Raw genomic sequence first — 23,902 nt, 5'->3', positions numbered from 1 at the left:
AGAGGTGAAAATAGGAAATAAAATTGCTGTCCATCCAGTGGTGAAAACGGAAATTAGCGGCGAAACGGAAATGACGGAGAAAATGGAAATGACGTAGCCTGTCTATCCACTGGTGTCCAGCCAGTGGTGTCTAACCGGAGGTGAGTCTGCGGGGCTGCAGCTGGATGCTATTGGCTGGCTTGACACCTGTGATTCACTGCAATACTTCCTGGTTTCCCACCTGAGCCTCGCTGTCGATTTAGTGGAGGCTGCGCGAAATCGACGGATGAAGATATGTGATTGATTAATCATGATCACCAGGTATGTTTATGATATTTAACGACTTTCTGTAAGTTACCCCAAACACGTCACACTCGCACATATTTGAATCTACCGCGATCCGTGTAAAAAGACTAACTTAAATGTAGATTGCGTGCTCGTATTTGCGTCTGGCCTTGTTTTTGTTTTTGTTTTTGTTTTGTTTTGTAAATGGTTTATTGAAACTAAATTTTACAAACAAAGCCTTTACGTCATTACACACAATTTAACTAACTATTTGTATGTGTATCTGTGGTAAAATTGCTAATTATAATTTTGATTTAACGTAGTTATTAGCAGTTAGCATTTTCATTTTGTATTACTGGTAACTTGTGACAAAAAAAAACTAGAAAATTAATATATAATCATAACCATATGATAGATAATAAAAATAAATTTAAATTGTTTTTTAAATGATTAAAATCGGATAATTATTAAGAGAGTTATGGAATTTTTAGATTCGGAATTAGGGGTCATTTTTGTACCTAATTATAACAATAAACCTCTTCGGCTTGATCAAACCCTTCAAAATATCATAACTTCCTCATTTCTTGGTCTATTTGCATAATTCGCCACAGTGTAGGTAATTAAAAGCCCAACAAGATTAAGATGACATCTTTTTAAAAGGTATATATATCAAAAAATTTATAATTTCTAATCAACCACTAATTAATAAAACCGAGAGCATATCAATCCACGCATATATTTCCGTATGAAATCAAAATAATCAGCCTTTTAAAAATATTATATCATTTTTTTTTTTCAAAAGTATATTATTATATTTATTTTTAAGTATAATATGATATTTATATTATATTTCAAAAAGTAATATACACTTGTAGCATAATATATACTTGTGTGCCGACAAGTACTACAGACATTTTGTTGTTTTGCTGCTTTCATTTACTATTGGGGAAAAAAAGACATTTCAGTAATTGTGAAAATAATAAAATTTTACCAACTCAGAATAATACAGCACTCATGGGCTGAAATGTTTGTAAGATACAGCCAATCAACTTTCCAGAAACGGGTGAAATGACAAAGCAGGTAGCCAGAAGCACAGTTTTTCCTAAACAAACACATAACCATCCATCGTATTTATTTATATGTTTGACAAAATCATGCAAATAATGTAATCTAGAGATTCTAAACCTTCGTTCTGTATGATTACTTTGGAAAATACTGCACGGATTGATGAAAACTGGGAGAAGTTTTGTAAGCCAATATGATTGAATGGCTGATTCTGCTTTTGACAACGTCACTTGTGGATCATAAAAAACACATGCAAATGTTACAATCAATCCGAAACTTAACCTAATTCAAGATAAATGTATATTTTATCAAAAGTATTGGGTTTGAAACAAAAAAATACTCCCCTTCATAGCAGATTTTGATGCCAAACACGAGAGAAATCGCTTATAAATTTCTTCTTACGGCAGACAACTAGGAAATTCGAACATGAAAATCAACGTGAGGACGTAATTTATGTCACACTAGTATATGGGCTTTAGAGGTATTCACAAAGCAAAGATAAGAAAGATTTCCTAAGTCACACCAATTCATCTGGCGCTGATTACCTGCTGGGAACACTGCCGCGGGAACAAAGCGCTCGGGTGTATAGGTCAGTTTGTCACATACCTAATTACTGTATTTCATGTCCCAGTGTATGTTTGTTTGATAGTAATTAAATCTTCCAGTGCTTTCAAAGTTCTCAAGGTTTTGCCAGTAGGATAAGATGGGTTCAGATTAGAGATAGACCGATATGGGTTTTTCTATAGCCTATGCTGATGTTTAGATCAATCAATCAATCACCTTTATTTATATAGCGCTTTAAACAAAATACATTGCGTCAAAGCACTGAACAACATTCATTTGGAAAACAGTGTCTCAATGAGGCAAAATGATAGTTAAAGGCAGTTCATCATTGAATTCAGTGATGTCATCTCTGTTCAGTTTAAATAGTGTCTGAGCATTTATTTGCAATCAAGTCAATGATATCGCTGTAGATGAAGTGACCCCAACTAAGCAAACCAGAGGCGACAGCAGCAAGGAACCGAAACTCCATCGGTGACCGAATGGAGAAAAAAACCTTGGGAGAAACCAGGCTCAGTTGGGGGGCCAGTTCTCCTCTGATCAGACGAAACCAGTAGTTCAATTCCAGGCTGCAGCAAAGTCAGATTGTGCAGAAGAATCATCTGTTTAGAGGTTAGGGTCAGCCGATGACCAATATGTGCTGACGATTTTTAGGGCTGATATCTTGAAGTTTTCCCCTTCATTTGCATGCTAAAATGATACACATTAATAATAAGTGGATGCACAACATTTCTAAACTTATTATTTATTGAGCACTGACTTGAACCATCTCTCGAATCTTAATTTTGTGCACTGCATGGTATTAAAATAAAAAAATTCATCCAAAGTTAACCAAGCAAATCTGTAAACTGACCAAGTACTAAATAAATATAACAGGTAATCATTTACATAAAAGTTTAGCACATTAATCAAGCAGAATTTTTCAGGTTTGAAAGTACTGGTCATAATACTTGCATAAAATTTTTAACTTGAAAAAATCAGTTCACTGACTGCGCAGCAAATCCACATGTTTGGGATCATTTTATTTTTAATACTATCGTATAGGGGTGAAACGGATCAAAAATCTCACGGTTCGGATCGTTTCTCGGATCAGAGTCACGGATCGGATAATTTTTCGGATCAGTAAAAAAAGAAAAAGGCCAAGAAAAACATACGTTTCGTCTTTTTTTTATTAACATTAAATTATTAAATTAAAATATACAAAATCAACTTAAAGTGCACGTCATAATATCTTCTTTTTAACATAATTGCCGGACTTCTCATCTTCCAGTCTGCTGTGATGAAGTGAGCAGTTATCGTCAGCTCTCCGTCCCCCTGGACGTCCACCCTTTTGTCGTGAGCGCAACAGATGATGCTCGGGATAGTTCATCCACAACTGTTTTCTTATCCTGTTCATAAAGTTCTGGCACAATCTTTTCGCTGAAGTGGGTGCGCGAGGGGATGTCGTAACGTGGCTCTAAGCACCGTCACGGTTTTACACTCTAACCTCTTACCTTCATCATTATATCTGACAGTGAAGCCAAAATGAGCAGGGCGTTCAAGCTCCTCCGTTCCTGCGCTCACCACGACCCCTGAGTGTGGACTGAACATGTGCAATTATTATTATTCTTTTTTTCATAAATCAATGCGCGGGTCACGTGTGTGCGGAACCGAAGATATTGATTTGAACGGATCACGGATCAATGATGATCCATTGCACCACTACTATAGTGTCATTTGAAAACAGTGCAGTTGCGTTTTAAAATACAATAACGAGCACCACGAAACCATTTAAAGAGGCGCATTCAGCGGTTTCCTTGACGGGAAACAGTCAACAAAGTAAAACGTATGGCACGCTCTCTTCATTTTATCAAATGATCATAATCACATCTATTCATTTTACGGTCCTGTTACTAGCATTTTATTCATACTAAAACCCCTTTAATTCGGGTGAGAAAGCTTTTATTCCAAGTGGCTTTTGCACATAATAATACCGCTGCAGACGCATTTTGCAGCATTAAGGTTATTAATTGATCGTTAATTTAAACGACGATCGATCATGGAAATTATCGAATATTGACATCCCTAAATACAAATGAGTTGGATGGAAACCTGGTTATTGTCTGCATCAAACCATGCTTCCAAGCAAATGTCATCCACGGTTCTGGGCAGCTCCAGTACAGCTGTCTCTCCGAGCACGATGCTGTCTGTGAGCGGGGCGGAGTAACGGAGCCCTCAATCACGCTGCAGTGTTTGTAAGAGCTGCCAACTTCTCCACCCCATTTACAGAGTGAAATTCTCTGACTATCTTTAACTCCCAGGACTGTTGTTAAATCTTCCAAAAGTTTTGGCTTGTCTGATCCTGCAAATTTGCTTTATTCAACATTCAAGACAGACCCTTTGCCGCACAACTCCTTGTTCAAGCTCTTGTTCTGTCCAGGCTGGACTATTGCAATGCTCTCTCTGCAGGTCTTCCAGCCAATTCTATCAAACCTTTACAATTAATTCAGAACGCGGCAGCAAGATTAATTTTTAATTTTCCAAAAATAATAAACGTAACACCTCTGTTTATCAATTTGCACTGGCTTCCAGTAGCTGCTCAAATAAAATTCAAGGCATTGATGTTTGCATACTAAACTACCACTGACTCTGCATCCATTTACCTAAATTTGTTACTTCAGACTTATGTGCCCTCTAGAAGCATACATTTTTCAAGTGCACACTCACGATTCTAAATTTCATTTATTATGCAATTGTGTGTGTATGTATGTGTATGTATATATGTATGTGTGTGTGTGTGTGTGTGTGTGTGTGTGTATATATATTTATATATATGTGTGTGTGTGTGTGTAAAGATCTCGAACACAGCTTGATCAAATCTTTTTTTTATTATTCTATCTGTTTTCTTTTTATTTATTATATTATTTAAAGCACATGCTTCGTGTACTGTGTTAACCTAAGTGAGACTTGTAATAGCAGATCATTGCTCTTTTTGCTGTTTTTGATTGCTTCCACTGTCTTCATTTGTTAGTCGCTTTGGATTAAAGCGTCTACTAAATGAATAAATGTAAATGTAATGTTCCATGTGCGGTTCAATATCAACCAATAAGATTCCTTGTACTATGTTGCGTTTTCATTGGTCAGTCGTTGAAGCCTTTTTCTGATTGGTTGTTGCCGTTTTGACAGCGTTTATGCCAAGAGCAAAGAGAAAGAAATTGAAGAGAAGAGTACCGAGAAACCGGAGCGAGCCCAGAGAAAATTCTTGCAAGAGCAACGTGTATCTGAGAGCGTGCGCCAAGTTCCAGCATGCGAACAGAGAGATTCGCGCTCGTGCATCATATTAATGTACTTTCGCGCTACAATTATGCGGTCTCGACATTTGACAGGGAAATAACGCCATACTGTCGCAAGTGGGGTGAAAGGTGGTGACAATTATAGGGGCCCATGGATGAGTGGGGGCCCCCGGCGATCTCAACCGTCTGTCTGAGGCTAGCCTAAAAAGACGATCAGGACAGTTGACAGGCCACTGCTGCGTGTCGTCACAAAAGTTTAGCATTTTCATATGTTTTTAAGCCTGGCCACTTTCCAATTTAAATATTCAAAAGAGTTTAAATCATTCAAACACAAGACACGGAAAAGCTGAACTGGTTACTCGCGCGCAGTGTTCGGTGTGCATGCATCTCAGTCTCAGATCAGAGCCATGTCTCACAGACAACGACACTGAACCAAGCTCCTTTGCAAAGTTCTCTTCAAACTTCCTCCTGCACCTGAACGAACAAATTCAAATTGCAGTTTTAACAAACAGAAAAGGATGTGAAAAGCCCAATTCAGCACCGCGGTGTTCTGGCGTTTAGGGCTCAAGCGGAGAAAGGCATCTCAAAACGCTTGAACACAGAATTTGGCTCTTTTTGCTCTTGTGCCGACAAATACATACAAAATATGTCAAAATACCCGTCTTGGAAAGTATGTTCGAAAAAACAGTTGGTTATGTGACAGTAAACAGTTGAGAAAAAAATCGGATGTGTATTATATTGGATGCATTCATTGTCTCTTAAAGTGACCGCACCTTATTTAGCTACTAGCTGCTGTAATGTTAATCCAGGAAAATTAAATTAAGAAAATCACTCAATGCTCTTGACTGAATTACCCTGTAGTTTTAACAAGAATGAGTGCATAGTCAAACCAAAAATTATTCTGACACCATATATTATAAATTTTATTTTATTTTTTTAAGTTTTAATAGTATGTGCAGGACACTATAATTAATTTAGGTAAGTGAGTATAGCTAAATAAAGCGAACTGTGACATATTATACCCATAAAAAACTTTATACAGTGGACAACTAGTGAAATTGATAGAAAAAAATGGGACCAAAAATTATTCAGACACTTTGACCTCATGTTTTGCTTATGTTTTTTTTTTTTTTTCTTTAATTGCTAATGCAACCTTTTCACACCACAGACTGAACAAAATTAAGCTTTGCTTGGTAATTGTTCAACAAAATATTGATAGTTCTGTAAATATTGCCATACTAACAGTTGTCTGAAGTTTGGTTTGATTGTTATCCATTACATATCTTTCTATCAAAGTTACCTGATATTATCAAGATGAATTTGTTCTGACAGTTCAACTCTGATTTCTTATCATATTTTTTATATTTAATTATTTGTTTTCTGTACCTGTACACCTAAAAACATGAAACAACTTAAACATTGTGCAATCAGCACAAATAAATAAATAGAATGAACATATAAATAAAAATATTTCAAACAGGGCCCACCGGTACAGCCTACACCGGGGCCCCGCAAACCCCAGCTACGGCCCTGATTCCAGTCCTAGATTCCAGTCATCCGCTACCGTTCCGTCACGAGCACACATTATGCATCAGAGCATCAAAGTCCCGCCCACAGATGGTGCCGGAAGTAAAAATTCAATGCAATTTCTGCATTGACATTTGGGAAATAAGCCATAAAAACGTAACCATGCATGATAGACATAAAAATAGCTACGGCTGTACTAAGCGATAGTATATGCTTATATAAAAGACAAAAGTTCATGGGGCACTAACCTTGTTTTGAGATAAATGCCTTTTATTCGCGATGTCTTGGATAAGTACTTCATTACCCACAATCCTGAACAATCCCACAATCCCACAGTGATGCATCTGATTGGTGGAACTCGTGTAACTGTCTGGTTAAACCCCGCAAAAGTCCGTGAAGACTGAAGATAAAAATAAAAAATAAAAACAAAACCTGTGTTGCGTTTTTTGCATGTCCGAGGGTTAGCGTGTGGGTTTTGTAAGGGCCAGCATGAGGGACAAGACCTACAAAGTTTTGGTGAGTTTTGCAGGGAGGTTGGTAACATTAGTTAGCATTATCATATCATCCACTTTAGCTAGGCTACTGTAGCCTTCATACGGTAGGAGTCATATCAAGCATTTTATGTTGCCACTGTCAAAACAATATTTAGCCTAGGCATACCGTTTTGTCCATTTACTGAACATTTGTGTAATGCCAACGATGTGTTGATGACTGAGCGGTGATTTCAGTCATGTTGCTGTTGTTGTTGTTAAACCGCTTTCAAACACGCACACAATATATAAAATACTTAATGATAAATATAAAAATCAATACACAATACCTATATAAAACACTATTTATTTACACGATTAATACTGAAAGAACTGCTATTACTGCACATTCACTATATAAAATAAAATTCACTGGAGGAAAAAGTTTGCGCGGGCAGCCGTCATCAGATTTGGAAGTCGCTCAAAAGGCTCGTTCGCAGCAGTGGCTTCAGTCGAATTCAGTGAAGTGCGGTGGTTTATGGGATGAGAAGTTCCTTCGCTCGAAATTAAAATATGTACACAGTCTTGTACCTTTGACTTTTTTTATTTTCTCTTACTTTTTTCACTCAAAATGATATGATGTATGCTTATGAGTTCAGCCGTAGCTAGTTATTCTCAGACATGCTCTAAAACTCTTTAGATACGTATTTTTTTAAAAAGTATCATTTCTAAAATGAATGGGAAATTTACTTCCGGCACCAGAGCTCTCTCGGGCTGTGGGCGGGACTGTGATGCTCTATTCTAGGCGAGCTATGATGACTTTAACCTTGATATTTTAGCACTGTAGGGGGCGAGAACGAGTCTTTAAACCTGTGTTTATTCCTACTGTGAAATTACCACAAATGTGACGTGCTAACATGGATGCAGCCCTGAAGCCGCTGAGTTTGCTTCAGGGGATTTTTTTTTTTTTTTTTTTAAGAATCTTCCCAATGGAATCGCACGTGCGTCAAGCCTCATCCATGCTGCCAGATGCGCTCGTAGAGATTTGTGGTGCAGGGCTGCGCAAGAATATAGTTGCAGTAAAATAAGATATTTTAATAAGTTGAAGAAACAATTTATTATAATTTGTGACATGTACACTCTCTGGTTTTCTCTCTCTCTCTCTCTCCCTCTCTCCATCTCTCTCACACACACTCTTTTCTCTCTCTCTCTCTCTTTCTCTCTCTCTCTCTCTCTCTCTCTCTCTCTCTCTCTCTCTCTCTCTCATACACTCTCACACACTCTAAAACTGTTTTGCAGAGCTTCTTTCTCGTGCTCCCTTTCTGTAGTTCAAGAGAGGAGAGTTTGGCAACATGGTGGAGCCTAATCAATGACAACATATCAGACTGATGGTTGTCAGTGCCAAACTGGGTCTCCTCAATGTGCTCCCCAAGAAGGAAAACATCCTCTATCCCAATCTCCTCCCGCACAATGTGTGTGTGACTGTTGACACCTGAGGAGCTTGTATTGCTGAAGCTTGCGGATCACCCTCTCTGCAGCTCTCAGCACCTTATAATAATAATACAAATAATACATATTTATATAGCGCTTTACACCGTACCCAAATACACTTTACAGAACAGAGAACATATGAACAAAGCAACCTTAATATACATTACTTCCTGATATCACGTGCGCAAACACAAATAACTATATTCTGTCGAACAGTATGTATTAACTTCAGATTGGATTGTGTTGGTAATAGGCACTTAACGTTACCTAACGCTAAAAGTAAGTTTCGTGCATCTAACAAGTGCTTTTTCAAACTTCTTTCTGATCTGAATATTAAGTTATGTGGGAAACTTTTGAAGTTGAGGGAGGGAGATACATAGTCTAACTAATGTTAGCTAGCTACGATTTCAGTACAGTACTATCAAAGATCCTTGCTCCTTCTCAGTTCTCTGGATTTAAGGACAAACTACAACCAATAGTACAATAGTAATGTTAAATCTTACTTGTGAAAAGTAATCCCGAGCCGTACTTGCGATGGTCCGCCGATTTGAACAGGAAAATGCTGCACAGTGCTCTGGCATCTTAACTGCTGCTACGCAACGAAATTAGGAGTACGACCGGTTCAAGATGGCGGCCGCAAATCTCATCGCCCAGCGGCCAATAGGGTGTCTACCTGTATGATGTCTATGGTTTACACAGTTGGCTAGAGCAGAGCTGATTGGGGAGAACGGAGGTGCGCTCACTCTATTAGTAAGACTGTCACTCATGGCTGACAGTCATGCATATGCTCTGGAACAGAGTAATATCGCTTCCACATCACAGGCTTTTGCGATTTAGCAGATTGCAACGTCTCAAATCGTATACGGTATTATCATGGTATTAAGATTTAGTTTAAAAAATGGTCATAATACAGTATAACAGGTTAAATTACTTTTTTCTTATAACAAAAATAACTTAACATCTAAATACAATAAAGCAATACAGAAAAATATGTAAAGTTAAGTTTTACACAGATTAAAGCGCAAAAGAACTATAAAGACCCATTGGTATCCACTTTACAATAAGACCTCATTATTTAACCTTAGTTAATGTGTTAACATTCACAATGAACAATAGCTACATTTGCTACAGAAGTTATTTATCTTTGTTAAATACAAGTCTTAGTTTATGTTAGCTCATTAAATAACAGCTGCAACTTTAGATTTGAACGTGTTATTTTATATTGGAATACCTAAGATTTAATGAATGTTTAGTATAATTTTTCATTGGCAGTTTGTTAACTAATGTTAACTAACAGTGTGAAGTAACAATAAAGGATCAAAACCCTTTCAAAAATATCTAGGGCATTTTGTAGTCCAGATTGAAATGGGGAATTTTTTTTTTTTAAGTCTAAAGATTGAAGTATTTGATCTGAATGGCTATTTAAAATTATTTAAATATGTTTTAGAAAGTAGCGCAGCTGCTTTATTTATGGGATTTCCAGGCAGCATTTTCTGCAGCATTTTCGCCATTTGCTGTCAGAGAATGAATGTGCTTTCATTCAGCTTGTCTCTCACGTATTCCCCATGTGCTTCTCATGCGTGCTACACATGCATATTTCACGCAACATACAGCAATGTTGTGCATTTTGACCAGTTGATGGGAATAGTATTCTTAAAATGCATTCCAAATTCAGAATAATTTGTAACATAATTATTCACGGTATTTAGAAGTGGCCAATATCATGCATTTTCTTTACTGTTATATATCGCATTACTGAATACTGGCAGATGTTTACTCGCAGCATATGAATACTGAATAGAGTTTGCTTTCTTTATGCGATTGAATGGACAAATACCTACCCATCTTGGTGAGTATACTCAAAAAACTGTTGGTTATGTCTTAAGTGAACGTAAATATTAGAGAAAGAAATTGGATGTCAGGGCTCCAAACAAAAATATTGAGTAAGGAGCCATTCTCCACAAAATGCAATTTTATAGGAGTTGAATAATCTAGAAAACAGGTTCAATACAAATGTTAAAATTCAATAGTGCATAAATAAACCAAAATGCTCCTTTTTATCTTTTTTTTCTTATTATGGACATCGAATGGTTATTCTGAGGTAAATGTATATTACGTTGCAGTATTTACAAGCTTTAGACGTTTTCTGCCATTTGAAACACTGAATGAGCTTTTACATGAAACATTTCAGTAAGCTGTACTGTAGGCTCTCTTATAAAATAGCCTATCTTTTGATGTTAATTCATGTTCATTATGTACAATAGTAGTAAAGAGAAGGATTAAACGGGCTACTTGTCCTTGAACTGAGCTTAAGAAGCCATATTATTAATGATTATAAAAGTGAATTGTTGACGACATTGCCAATATCTAGCTTTTCCTGTTGTAGTTTGTTCAAGTTGAGCACGAAATAGATGCTGCTTTTCTGCACTTTTACTTCGGCAAGTCTCCGTCATTTCTCTCTCTCTCTCTCTCTCTCTCGAGCAGGTGTGTGAGATGAGGATTGTTTGAAACAATTTATTTCCACTGTAACTTTGAGGCGCATAGTCACAGTTTATTACATGAACATAGGAAAAGATGTGATTACACAGCAATTATGAAAAAATGCATTACATGCATTTTTTTTTTAGTTATAACATGTAAATATATACCCAGATTAAAGTACATTCATGCTGATTACAGCTGAAATGCAGCACAGAAGAAAATGGTCCAGAGCCGCGCCGACTCTACAAAACACATCTGGCTGACAGACGGCTTTTTTTCTGAGCTGATCTTGGTTGAAATCTGTTGTACGTGTGCCAGGTCCACACTCGGTTTAGTTGTGTGTATTAACCTTCGGCCTGTGTTAATTTTATTACAGACGGGCCACTGCCAGAATAAAGCAAATCAGCCACCGGAATTTTTTTTTTGTTTGTTTTTGAGTTGGAGCTTTTGGTGGGTAAGCGCCAGTGGTGACCTCAGTAAAAACTTCACTCGCAAATTTGGTTGCAAATGCGACAGTTTTAGTCACAGTTTGGAGCCCTGGATGTTAGGGCTGTAACAGTACACAAAAATTACGGTTCGGTATGTACCTCGGTTATAAAGTCACGGTTCGGTTCATTTTCGGTACAGTAAGGGAAAGAAATGCAAACATTAAACTGCAGGTTGTGGATTACTATAAACATTTTTTTTTACAATTTGTTTACACTTTTTTTTTTTTTTTTACTTTCTAATAAAATATATATAAAATAAAACAGAATAAGAAATAAAATACTGCTGCAAAGTTCTCCACTAAATAAAAGACTCAAACCAATTTCATATAATAAAATATTATGAAAAATATAAATAGATAATTATGATTACACTGCAGCATTACCAATCCCAGCTTGTAGGCCTGCTCATATTTACAAAATATAACTTTTCCAAAGTGTAAAGTGCAGCATCAACAGTTTCAGTTTTTAGACCTGCTCAGATTTCGTTTGCACCTGTCCAACATAGTCTATTTTATTGACGGTGTCCTTTATCAGTAGGCTTTGTATTTATGCTTAACATGAAGTATAGATATTGTTGTCATGAAGACAAGAGCCTGGTCTATCGGCGGTCTCCCTCTATGTCACCTACAGTAGCAGCTGCGCTCCAGCGCCGCATCAGGCACGGTTCTGGTGTCTAAAGACACAGAAACGTGAAGCAGCTGTCACGCAGCTGACACGCAGCAGAAACGCCACACTCACACCACGCAACCAGTGTGTCACTGGCCTTAGAATCAGCGGCAGGGCGGGATTTGGGAGAGCAATAGAGAGTACACAGCAAATTTAGGAGTGAATTTAACTCCCTCAGAGTTAAAATTATCACTTACCCAGAGAAAATATGGTAATCACTGGTAAAGTGTTAAATTAACACTTTTGAAAGTGTTAACATTATTAACACTCTAACAGTGTTAAACAAACACTTAGGGCTAGTGTTGTCAAAAGACCCGGTACTTCGGTACCAAGTCGGTACTAAAAAATTTAAATGTGACGGTACCTGTTTTCTTTAAGTACTGGTAGTACCGAGGTCCCGTTCAAACCCGGTTCAGCGCTTTGATTTCCGCGAAGCAGAAAATGAGGACGGAATCTCAAAATCCAGTCATGAAAATGAAACTCACATTTTAATATGGACAGTCATGGAATTTGTCAAAGTTGGCATAAATTAATCAAATCAAATCTCCATATGGACCAGTATCTGTAAATGTTAAGCCGCAAAAGTTTGAAGTTTGAAATATAAATCCGTGTTCTGTGTGTCTCTGTGTGAATTAATGAATGGCAGAGACGTGCGGGTTTGTTTACTACATAGACTGAAGCACATGACGCAGAGTTCTCTCTCTATCAAGCGATCTGAACTTTTCAATTCATCTCAATGGACGCACAGCGCACCTGTATTTGATGCTGATATTGTACCGTCCCTGTTTTGATTTCAGCAAATCAGTTCGACCGAACGCAGACAACGTGATTAATATTCATGAACCCAGCAGCTCATCAATTCATAGTGCATTGTATATACATTAGTATGATAGTAGAATTAGTAGTAGTATTATCTTTTAATAATAATTAATATGATCTATTACTATTTTGTTAACAGAAACCCTCAATGACCAAAAATATCTAGCATCACCACCAGTCTTAAGTTCAGTTAAAATGACAAATATGCATTCATTAGGCCTAAAAGTTAATTTTGCTAGAAAAAGGCGTTGTGCTAGAAATATTACTATTATTTAGTAAAATGTATGTGATATTGCTACTACTGTTGAAAAAAATTATAAAACTTTATTTTTTTAAAGAAATAAATCACAATATTTATTCCATGTTTTAATTTGAATAGCAAATCCCCTTTATTTCCCCAAAAATAAAATGTTTAAATTTAATAAATTAAAAGACCAATTAAATTTGGGTGAAACTTGTTTACTGTTTTTCATAATTATATAACTTGTAGAAAAACTTTAAACACAATTGTAAATAAGTATAAAGAATGGCATTGGTTTTATTTTAAGTGCTAAAAAGTTTTTTTTTTTTTTTTTAATAAGCATATTTTTGTGTTTTGCTTTGGGATTCTCTGATTTTCACTGGTATCGGTAACGAATACTGAAATTTTGGTACCGTAACAACACTACTTAGGGCCCTATCATACACCCGGCGCAATGCGACACAAGGCACAGCACCACGTCGTTTAATTAGCAAATGCATTTGCGCTCATTTGTGCGCCCATGGACGTGCTGGACTGCAAAAGAGGTGTGTCCAGGCTGGGACCGCTGTTCTACTTAAATTTGACAAAGCATCTGTAATATGGTTTGCTATAAATAACACTTAAAACAAACTGGGTTCAACTAATATATGTTTCTGTTGATGGATGCGCATTCTGGATTCCCAGACATTACAACGATAGAGATTAGAGATTAAAAAAAAAAAAACCCTGGAAAAACCATTCACTTAGGGCTGGATGAATATGGCCTAAAGTCTAAACCTCAAGTAGATTGAACATTTTCCCTCTATTACGATTAATGAACGATTATTTTGTTTCAGTTTTTTTTTTTTTTTTGCCCCCATAGTTCACTTACAAGGTTTGTACTGTCAACAGGGACATAGTTGGGGTTTGCTGGGCCACGGTTCAGGTTGTACCAGTGGGCCCTGTTTGAATGTGTTTAATTTGTATGTTCGTTCTGTTTATTTGTTCATCAACATGCCCGCCACGTCCCAGAATGCAACGCGGCACCCAAGCCCTATTAGTCGCGGTCACTTTAAGAGACAATGAATGAGTCCAATATAATACACATACGATTTTTTTCTCAACTGTTTACTTTAACTTAAGACAACTGAGAGTTTTTTCAAAAATACTATCCAAGACGGGTATTTTCACATATATTCTTTTATGTATTTGTCGGTACAAGAGCAAAAATAGACAAATTCGGTGTTCAAGTGTTTTGAGACGCCTCTCTCTGCGTGAGCCCTGAACACCAGAACACCACGATGCTGAAGTGGGCTTTTACACATCCTTTTCTGTTTGTTTAAACTGCGATTTAGTTTTTTTTTTGTTCGTTGAGGTGCAGGAGGAACTTAAAGGAGAACTGTGCAAACGAGAGGTTGGTTTAGCGTTGCTGTCTGTAAGATGCGGCTCTCTCTCTGCATGCGCACCGAGCACAGCGCGCGAGTAACCAGCTACTCAGTTCAGCTTTTCCGCATCTTGTGTTTGAATGCTTTAAACTCTTTTGAATGGTTAAATTTGCAAGTGGTAAGGCTTAATAACACATGAAAATGATACGCTTTCATGTCGACACGCAGCAGCATTATGTCAACTGTCCTGAACGTCTTTTTAAACTGGCCTCAGCCAGACGGCTGAGAACGACTATTAAAGGTGGGATATTTTTTTCTATTGAAAGAACGATCGTAGCTCACTATCAGCAGAAGTATTGTGTTTAAATGGACATATTCAGACAAAAAATATGTCCAAATGCCCATCTTGGTAAGTATCCTACAGCAGACATAGCCGGCTGAACGCAGGCCACTTTATCAGTCCATTCTCTTAAAGTGACAGTCTTTATATTAATCGAACAGCAACAACAAAGAAATCACTCACTGCTCTTGATTAAAAAGCTTTTGTAACTTTAATAAAGAACAATCTTTAATTTATACAGTCCAATATGCAATGCTGGGTTACATTTGATTACTTTATTCAATTTCTGTACCTAATGCTAGACCTGCCTTAAAAAAAAACCCTGAAAATCACTTTGTTTGTATCTTTACATTATTGTATTTATTTGTGCTGTTGTTTTTAGTTCGGATAGAATATTATAATTTTTTTTTATTAGAAAGTATTGTTTTTCCATAAACATAGCACATACCGAACTGTACAGAAGACCATGACATTAAAACCGTGCAATAAACCGAACCGTGAAAAAGTTGAACCATGCCACCTCTAATATATATATATATATATGTGTCGACTACAAAAATACGTTAAAGTGCGTGAAATGCGTTGATGCATACTGTTTATATCTCGCGTAATGGCATATTGGGAATGGAGAAAGTTGCATTCTATCACAAAAACAGAGACCACGGTTATCAAAAGTATGGGAATACTTTAAACAGAGGCCAAATAAAATGGCCATTTGTTCCCTTTGCAAAACCAATATGGTGTATCACGGCAGCACAACTGTGATGCAACAAGCACCTCAGAGAAAAACATCCTGGCGCTCTCCGGAATTAAGGTTTAACTGGTTACCGTGTGATCTGGTGACCTACTTCCTGGTTCAGGTCGATGATGGAACGACTGCAGCAGATTCAGCGATTCTAAAAGCACAAATTTATGTGATATTATTTAGTGTCTAATAAACGCAGACTTGCTCATTGCATGATTCTGATATTCTTGTAAAGATTACAAGTTATTGGTATGATCACCCGTAGCGGCTGAAGTAAGGATAAAATAAAAAAAAGTGTGTTGGCGCGGGTTTCGAACACGCATTACTCCGCCTTCACACTGGCAGATGAAATCCGCTCTGTAATACGCAATACTCCCCCAGTGGACATCGCACTACACCGCTGAAAAGCTTCGGAAGCAAGTAGAACAAAAATGGCAGAGAGATTAGAACGATTGATATTGTCTGTATCTGAATGTGCATGTCAGGTCAGCTAAATGTGATATAGTGGTATATAGGGCTGCAACAACCCTGCACTCGAGCGAGAGAGACCGAGTGTGTTCGAGAGCGGGGGGCACGATATTTAATTATTCCTTTTAATTGTATTAACTGCCCTTTATAATGTTAGAAAATCATGAAAATAAAAAATGACATGACAACTTATCGTTATAAAATCATCATTTATTTTATTAAAAGTTATGAATTCAGGTTTGTTTTATCAGTACCATAGCAACGCCAACTTCCGCTGGAATTGTCGGATAGGAACCGTTCGTAGCCTTTCGCAAGAGTTAAAATATTTTAACACATCCGGATGACCAACGGACACTTTTTTTTTTCGCACCGCACACGTTCGGACCCGGTTTGTAGCCATTCGCATGCGGTCTGCGAATCTCCATAGGAAATGAATGACTTCTGGTCGTTTTGTAGCCGTATCGGAGCTGATTTCAACTGCCAGTGTGAAGGTGGCGTTAGGGACCGTTCACATATCGCGCCTAAAAACGCGTGGAAAACGCTAGTCACGCCGCTTTTGCCTTCTTTCCAAAGCACTCGGGCAGTTGCGCCCCTGGGATGTCTGTTGTTGACATGACATGCTCTCTCCATGAAGACGCGGAAATTTCAGCAAAGGATAAATGGATTTGCAGCACTAAAAATCGCTTGCGCACATATATATATATATATATATATATATATACATATACAGCTATGATCAGCTGTTCCATCATCTTAGCTGAGCTTTCAACGTTGTTACGGGAAAGAATGAAACTGATTGGTTAGTTCTTGTCACATGACCCACGGTGCGCTTGTGGCATTCTGAAAAGTTGAGATGTTTTTAACTCGATGCGGTGCGGACGTGCCTGTTTTTGCGTGCGCGACATGACCGTGTCGCTTCCATTATGAGCGCGCATACCACACGCCTACATTGGAAATAACGAACTTGAGTACGCAAAAGAAGCGATGTGTGAACGGCTCCTTAAAAGACAGCGTGCCGCGAGACAACAGTCACAAACCACCTAGCGACCCAGAATCAGCTCCTGATTTCTGGAAACCATGCTAAACCATAGCAGAACCCTGACCACATTTTATGGTTTGTGATGCTAAAGATTTCATGACGTCTCAGACAACTGTAAATTTGTGGCTACTGTGGTTTAATTATAAACACTATCGTAAACTCATATTTACCATAGTAAAATAATTTTCTTTGTCTCTTTATTTTTGTATACTGTAAAAACTTAAACCACATTGGTTAAACGAATAAAGATTGAAATATTATATTAGAAGTTGTACTTATATTTTTTTGTAAAGTTATCCAAAGGATTCATTAGCTAATAAAAAAACAACATTAGAGTAATTATTTATTGTAATAGAAATTGTTAGAGTAGTCGACTAATCGAAAAAATAATCATTAGATTAGTCGACAGAAAAAATAATCGTTAGTTGCAGCTCTAATATATATATATATATATATATATATATATATATATATATATAGTCACGGGAGGAGCACAAGACAGACACAGTGGGCGTGGCGTCAGGCCTCGGAGAGGCTTTTATTAACAGAAATCATAAAATGACAGGGAATAAAAGTGGCCAAAGGGGAAAAGTGTACAAAATAACAGGGAATCTGTTGTCCTCGTCGTGCTGCGGGGTTTGTGTAGGTCGGGCAGTGTTCATGGAGGAAGGGTCCAGGTAAGGGGCGGAGTCCGGCGGCCGCACGCGCTCCCCTCCTCGGTCCGGGGCGCGAGGGGCGGCGGCTTCCTCTAGCGGCCGCATCTCACTCGTCGGCCGCGGCGCTGGCAGGGGATGGACGGCCCGGCATCCTGGCCCGTCGGCCGTGTAAACGGGTGCGGTTCTCCTCCGGATCGCGGGTCCGGCTGCTCACGTCTCTTGTGGCGCGGGAGTCCCTCAACGCACCCTTCCTGGACCCACAAGGACACCAGCGTGCATGCACGGGGAAGAGACCGGTCTCCTGAGGAGAGGCGCGTTGGGCTTTTAAACAGCGGCGGTGATGAGGCTCCACTTCCTTCAGGTGTGCCCCATCACACGCCGCCAGCCCTGACTCGTCCAGCGCCCCTCCTCTCACACACCCACTCCAGTCGGGAGCCTGGTGAAGGGCGGCGATTTAGGACGGGGTGCCGGTGATAATCAGGGAGGAGGCAGCTGACTCGTCACAATATATATATATATATATATATATATATATATATATATATATATATATATATATATATATATATATATATATATATATATATATATATATATATATACGAAATACTATACTATAATACTATGGTTAAACCATGGAAAAAACTACAAGAAATATTTGAAATTTGAGAAATAACATTAAGTTAAGAATGATAATGTGAATAATGTGTTTTTTGTTTAGAAGTGAAACTGCTGATATAGGGAGAATAAACACTATATTTAATAATTGTGTAAATATCATTAATTTGAGACCATGTTAAAAAGCAGAACCACAAACTATTGGTATCACAGATGTCATTATAAATAATCAGTATCAGTGAATAAAAATGTCCTAATGAGTGTTATATGACAATTAAAGAACTTGAGATTAGGCCTGTCACGATAACACATTTTGCTAGACAATAAATTGTCCAAGAAATTATTGCGATAAACGATAATATTGTCGTTCTAAGACCATTTTCAAATAATATAATGATAATGGCATAATAATGCAGGTACTTCTTTCCAAAGATCAATAAAAGTTTATTTCTGAATAATATTAAACACTGAAAATGAAAAACATTTTAAATGTCCACAATGAACAAAACAACCAAAACCAATGGACTCTCAGTCTCTGTTAAAAAGAATGCACATGAGTGAATACCAAAAACAATAAATAGAATGGATGTAAATTGCACTTCAATTAAACTACTAAAATATTAAACGTTAGGCTCAGACATGCCAGTTAGGACATTTGTAAACAAACAAACAAACAAACAAAGCCTCAACAGGCCATATGCAAAAAAATATATTTCTCCAGCATAAAGCTTTGTTCAAATAAAGCAAAAGTGATTTTTTTTTTGCTGCATGTTAATTATATATATATATATATATATATATATATATATATATATATATATATATATATATATATATATATATATACAGTGGGGATCGAAAGTTTGGGCACCCCTTGCAGAATCTGTGAAAAGATGAGTAATTTTCAAAAAATAAGAGAGATCATACTAAATGCATGTTATATTTTATTTAGTACTGTCCTGAGTAAGATATGTACATAAAATATTTTAACATTTATTCCACAAGACAAAAAAAATGCTGAAATTATTAAAATAACCCCACTCAAAAGTTTGGGAACCCTTGGTTCTTAGTACTGTGTGTGGTCACCTGATGATCCTCGACTGTCTTTCTGTTTTGTGATGGTTGTGCATGAGTCCCTTGTTTGTTCTGAACAGTTAAACTGAGCAGCGTTCTTCAGAAAAATCTTTAAGGTCCTGCAGATTCTTCAGTTTTCCAGCATCTTTGCATATTTGAACCCTTTCCAGCAGTGACTTTATGATTTTGAGATGTATCTTTTCAGACTGAGGACATTTGAGGGACTCAAACACAGCTATTTAAAAAGATTCAAACATTCACTGATGCTCCAGAAGGAAACAAGATGCATTAAGAGCTGGGGGTGAAAACTTTCAGAATTTGAAGATCAAGGTAAATTGTACCTAATTTGTGTACCGGGAAACATACAAGTATCTTCTGTTGCTTGCGAAGGGCAGAACTAAATGGAAAAAAATTATATTTCAACAAAATAAGACAAATTTGGCCATCTTCATCGTGTTCAAAAGTTTTCACCCCCCAGCTCTTAATGCATCTTGTTTCCTTCTGGAGCATCAGTGAATGTTTGAATCTTTTTAAATAGTTGTGTTTGAGTCCCTCAAATGTCCTCAGTGTGATAAGGTGTATCTCAAAATCATAAAGTCACTGCTGGAAAGGGTTCAAATATGCAAAGATGCTGGAAAACTGAAGAATCTGCAGGACCTTAAAGATTTTTCTGAAGAACGCTGCTCAGTTTAACTGTTCAGAACAAACAAGGGACTCATGCACAACCATCACAAAACAGAAAGACAGTCGAGGATCATCAGGTGACCACACACAGTATTAAGAACCAAGGGTTCCCAAACTTTTGAGTGGGGTTATTTTAATAATTTCAGCATTTTTTTTGTCTTGTGGACTAAATATTAATATCTTTTATGCACAATATCTTACTCAGGACAGTACTAAATAAAATATAACATGCATTTAGTATGATCTCTCTTATTTTTTGAAAATTACTCATATTTTCACAGATTCTACAAGGGGTGCCCAAACTTTCGAGCCCCACTGTGTATATATATATATGTGTGTGTGTGTGTGTGTGTTAACTCACTGGGCACGTTGACACGTGCAACCACATGACTGCAGACATATTTAGCTGAGCAAGCCAAATGAATAGATGGAAAAGTAGGCTACTATGTGGGACCATTTCGCCAGAAAGGGCAACAAAGTTACTTGCAAAATATGCTGCGCTGTATTAAAATAAAGCAGTAGTGCAAGTACAATGCAATATCAATTGCGATGTAAACATCCACAATCTCGACAGGCCTACTTGGCATTAGGAGCCAAACACTTCGTCTTGAATGTACATGACAGGAGAACATTTTATAAAAATTTATTTCAAGTAGGAAAAGACTAACATGTTTTATGAAACCAAACCAAATTTTTACTCTAAGAGATATGGGTTAAGGTGTATCGTCAGAATTTCCCATCATGCTTTTAGTTTGTGCAGCTAGTAAACTGAAGCTTCTTCTACAAACTACACCATCTGGCTCTCACAAGAGTATTTGATCGCAATATTGAGTATTTTTAACCAACATATTTTTGAGTAGATTTCCTCCGTGAAGTTGGCACCCCATAAAAAGAAATAATCACCAAAACTATGCCATTCGTTTGTGCTGCGTTTGTGCTGATTTGTGCCGCAGAAACAAATGTTTGTGCTGGTTTGGTGTTTGAGATATTTGTGCCCGTTTGTGCCGTTAAAACAAACAATGTATCTATCTATCACTCTCCACCCCAGTTCGTCTAAATCGCACAAAACGTGTGTCATTCGTTTGTGCTCGATTTGTGCTGTTGAAATGAACGTCAAATATATTTCATCTTCTTAGAAATAACAAAAAAATCGGTATCTGAATTGGCCATGAAAAATCATGATCGTGCATCCCTAGTAACAGCACAAACCTGCACACATCAAGCTAAAACAAGCAGCACAGTTTTGCAAAGATTTGGACCATATGGGGAGGACAGTTATGTAAGTGAACTTAAAAAGTTTCTTATGTTTAAGAGGGGATCGTAGTTGCAGTGTTTCTTTCAACGGCACAAATCGAGCACAAATGAAAGACACCGGTTTGGTGCGATTTAGATGAGGTGGGGTGGAGAGTGACGTCACTGCCCTGAATTATATTTGTTATTTCTAAAGGAGGGGATATAGACAGAATGTTAATTTTAACAGCACAAATGGGCACAAACCAGCACAAATGAACGGCGAGATTTGGATGCCGTGGGGTGGAGAGTGACGTCACTGTTCGTAAAAAGTTTATTTTTGTTATATTAAAAAAGCGGTCATAGTTACAGGGTTTCTTTTAACAGCACAAATCGAGCACAAACGAATGACACCGTTTTGGAGAGATCTGGACGCCATGGGGTGGAGAGTGACATCACTGCCCAGAATTGTTTTTGTTATTTCCAAGAAGATGAAATATATGACGTTCATTTCAACAGCACAAACCGGCACAAATCAAGCACAAACGAATGACACATGTTTTGTGCGATTTAGACTAACTGGGGTGGAGGTCATGGTGATTATGTGATTATCTCAGATGATCTTATTGCTAATGTGGTGATCTACTGGTTTAGCAACAAGAAATTAATGGAAATTATTTCTGTTTCTACAGATTCTACTTCATCTGTGTGTCTGCACTGATGATACACAAAGGTGAACATCCGAATGACGTTTAATATTCATATAAAACAGTTACTGGTTTAAAATATTTCTAGATGTCTTCTAGTTTTATTTTGTTTATACCTTGTGAAAAGGTTTTAAACAAGTTAATACCTGTTTTAGAATTTTTAGCAAAATGTGTCATATATTTTGTATCTAAAATTTAACTTAAGTATGTTTTCTTGCCATGAATTGCCAAATAATCTGACATGGCATTAAAACAAACATGCAAAAAAGTGTATGAATGTTATATTGTGTATTAACAGTTACAGTTTGTGTGATTTCAGTCTCTCTGCAGGTCACAGTAGATGGTTTCTTTGGTGGTTCTGTTCTCCTGCCGTGTTCTTCATCTAAACTTGATCATAAACTTCAAGACATGAATGTGTTTTGGAGACAGAATGACACCAAGAATGTGTTTGATATAATCAATGGTTTAGATTCAGTAGAGCAACAGGATCCACGATACAAGAACAGAGTTAAACCTTTTTCTGAAGAGTATGTGAGAGGAAACTTCAGCATCAGACTCACTGATCTCAATCAAGCGGATGCAGGAAGATACATCTGTCTCATCACACGCTCATCTGAATATAAGACTGTGGTGCTGATCATCAACGGTGTGTAGTAATGGTTGATTGATATTCATTTTTAAAAAAGTTCACTAGTAATGTTCTTTTCAGTCTGAGTGTTGCTGTATAAACATTACAGACAGATCTGTTGCATTTGTCACATTGCAGTTATCTTTTTCTTTCTTTCTTTCTTTCTTTCTTTCTTTCTTTCTTTCTTTCTTTCTTTCTTTCTTTCTTTCTTTCTTTCTTTCTTTCTTTCTTTCTTTCTTTGCAGTGCCAACAACAGAAAGTGTAACTATATCAGCTGGTCAAGAAACCCAAAAACCAGGAACAGATGTGGTGAAATCATCGTCTTTACTCTGGGTTTACATCACAGCACCTGTAGTAATAGTAATATTGATCATAGCCGGTTTCCTCTATAGAAAAAAAATTAAAGCTGTTTTAATTTCTCCTGTCATGACTGAAAAAAAAGAACAGACAGAAATAAATGTGTAAAAGTTTCAAAAGTAATTGTTACAGCTTTCAGTGTTTCATTCTGGTGTCAGGAACTGTTTTGTACTTTTATATTCTTGCTGTTTGCGTCACATTGCATATGTGATATTGAAACAGGAAATTGTTTAAAATTGAAGGATGACTGATTCTGATAATGTGTTAGTGGCTTAATAATTATGTTTCTTTTCCACAAGTTTTATTTTCTTTGTTGTGTTTGCAAATATTACGTCTATTTTGTATCGTTTATTTATTTTTATTTAATGGATAATCTGATTCATTAATTCCTGATCCATACTGTTTGCTGAAGATAAGTGTGATTCTCAAGCATTCTACTTTATAGTTCTACGTGCTTATTGTATTATACAAATTGTATTTCCCTGTTGTTTCGACTCTCTCTGTCCATTCAAGTCATTACAAATAAAGCTTTGTAGCATAGTATTGCCATGGCATCAGCTATTACTGGAACGTACTATGAACAAAACTATGTAATTTTATGTAAATTAAGATAATGTTTTAAAAAATCATACATGCAGACATGTTAA

At 37.1% G+C, this 23,902-nt stretch overlaps 1 protein-coding gene across 1 annotated transcript; it reads left to right on the top strand.

Annotated features, from left to right (window-relative positions):
* The first annotated feature begins 235 nt into the window (after nt 1-235).
* LOC113039969 (CD276 antigen homolog) lies at nt 236-23,626 on the top strand. The gene is made up of 4 exons (XM_026198158.1): nt 236-300; nt 22,256-22,296; nt 22,590-22,916; nt 23,143-23,626. The coding sequence occupies exons 1-4, from the start codon at nt 290-292 to the stop codon at nt 23,361-23,363; spliced, it is 600 nt and encodes a 199-aa protein (XP_026053943.1). The 5' UTR covers nt 236-289; the 3' UTR covers nt 23,364-23,626.
* The last annotated feature ends 276 nt before the right edge of the window (nt 23,627-23,902 follow it).

Source organism: Carassius auratus, chromosome 22, assembly GCF_003368295.1.
Source record: "Carassius auratus strain Wakin chromosome 22, ASM336829v1, whole genome shotgun sequence".
NCBI classification, from domain to species: Eukaryota; Metazoa; Chordata; class Actinopteri; order Cypriniformes; family Cyprinidae; genus Carassius; species Carassius auratus.
The sequence above is the reverse complement of the archived record's forward strand: the minus strand, read 5'-3'. Positions and strand labels throughout refer to the sequence as shown.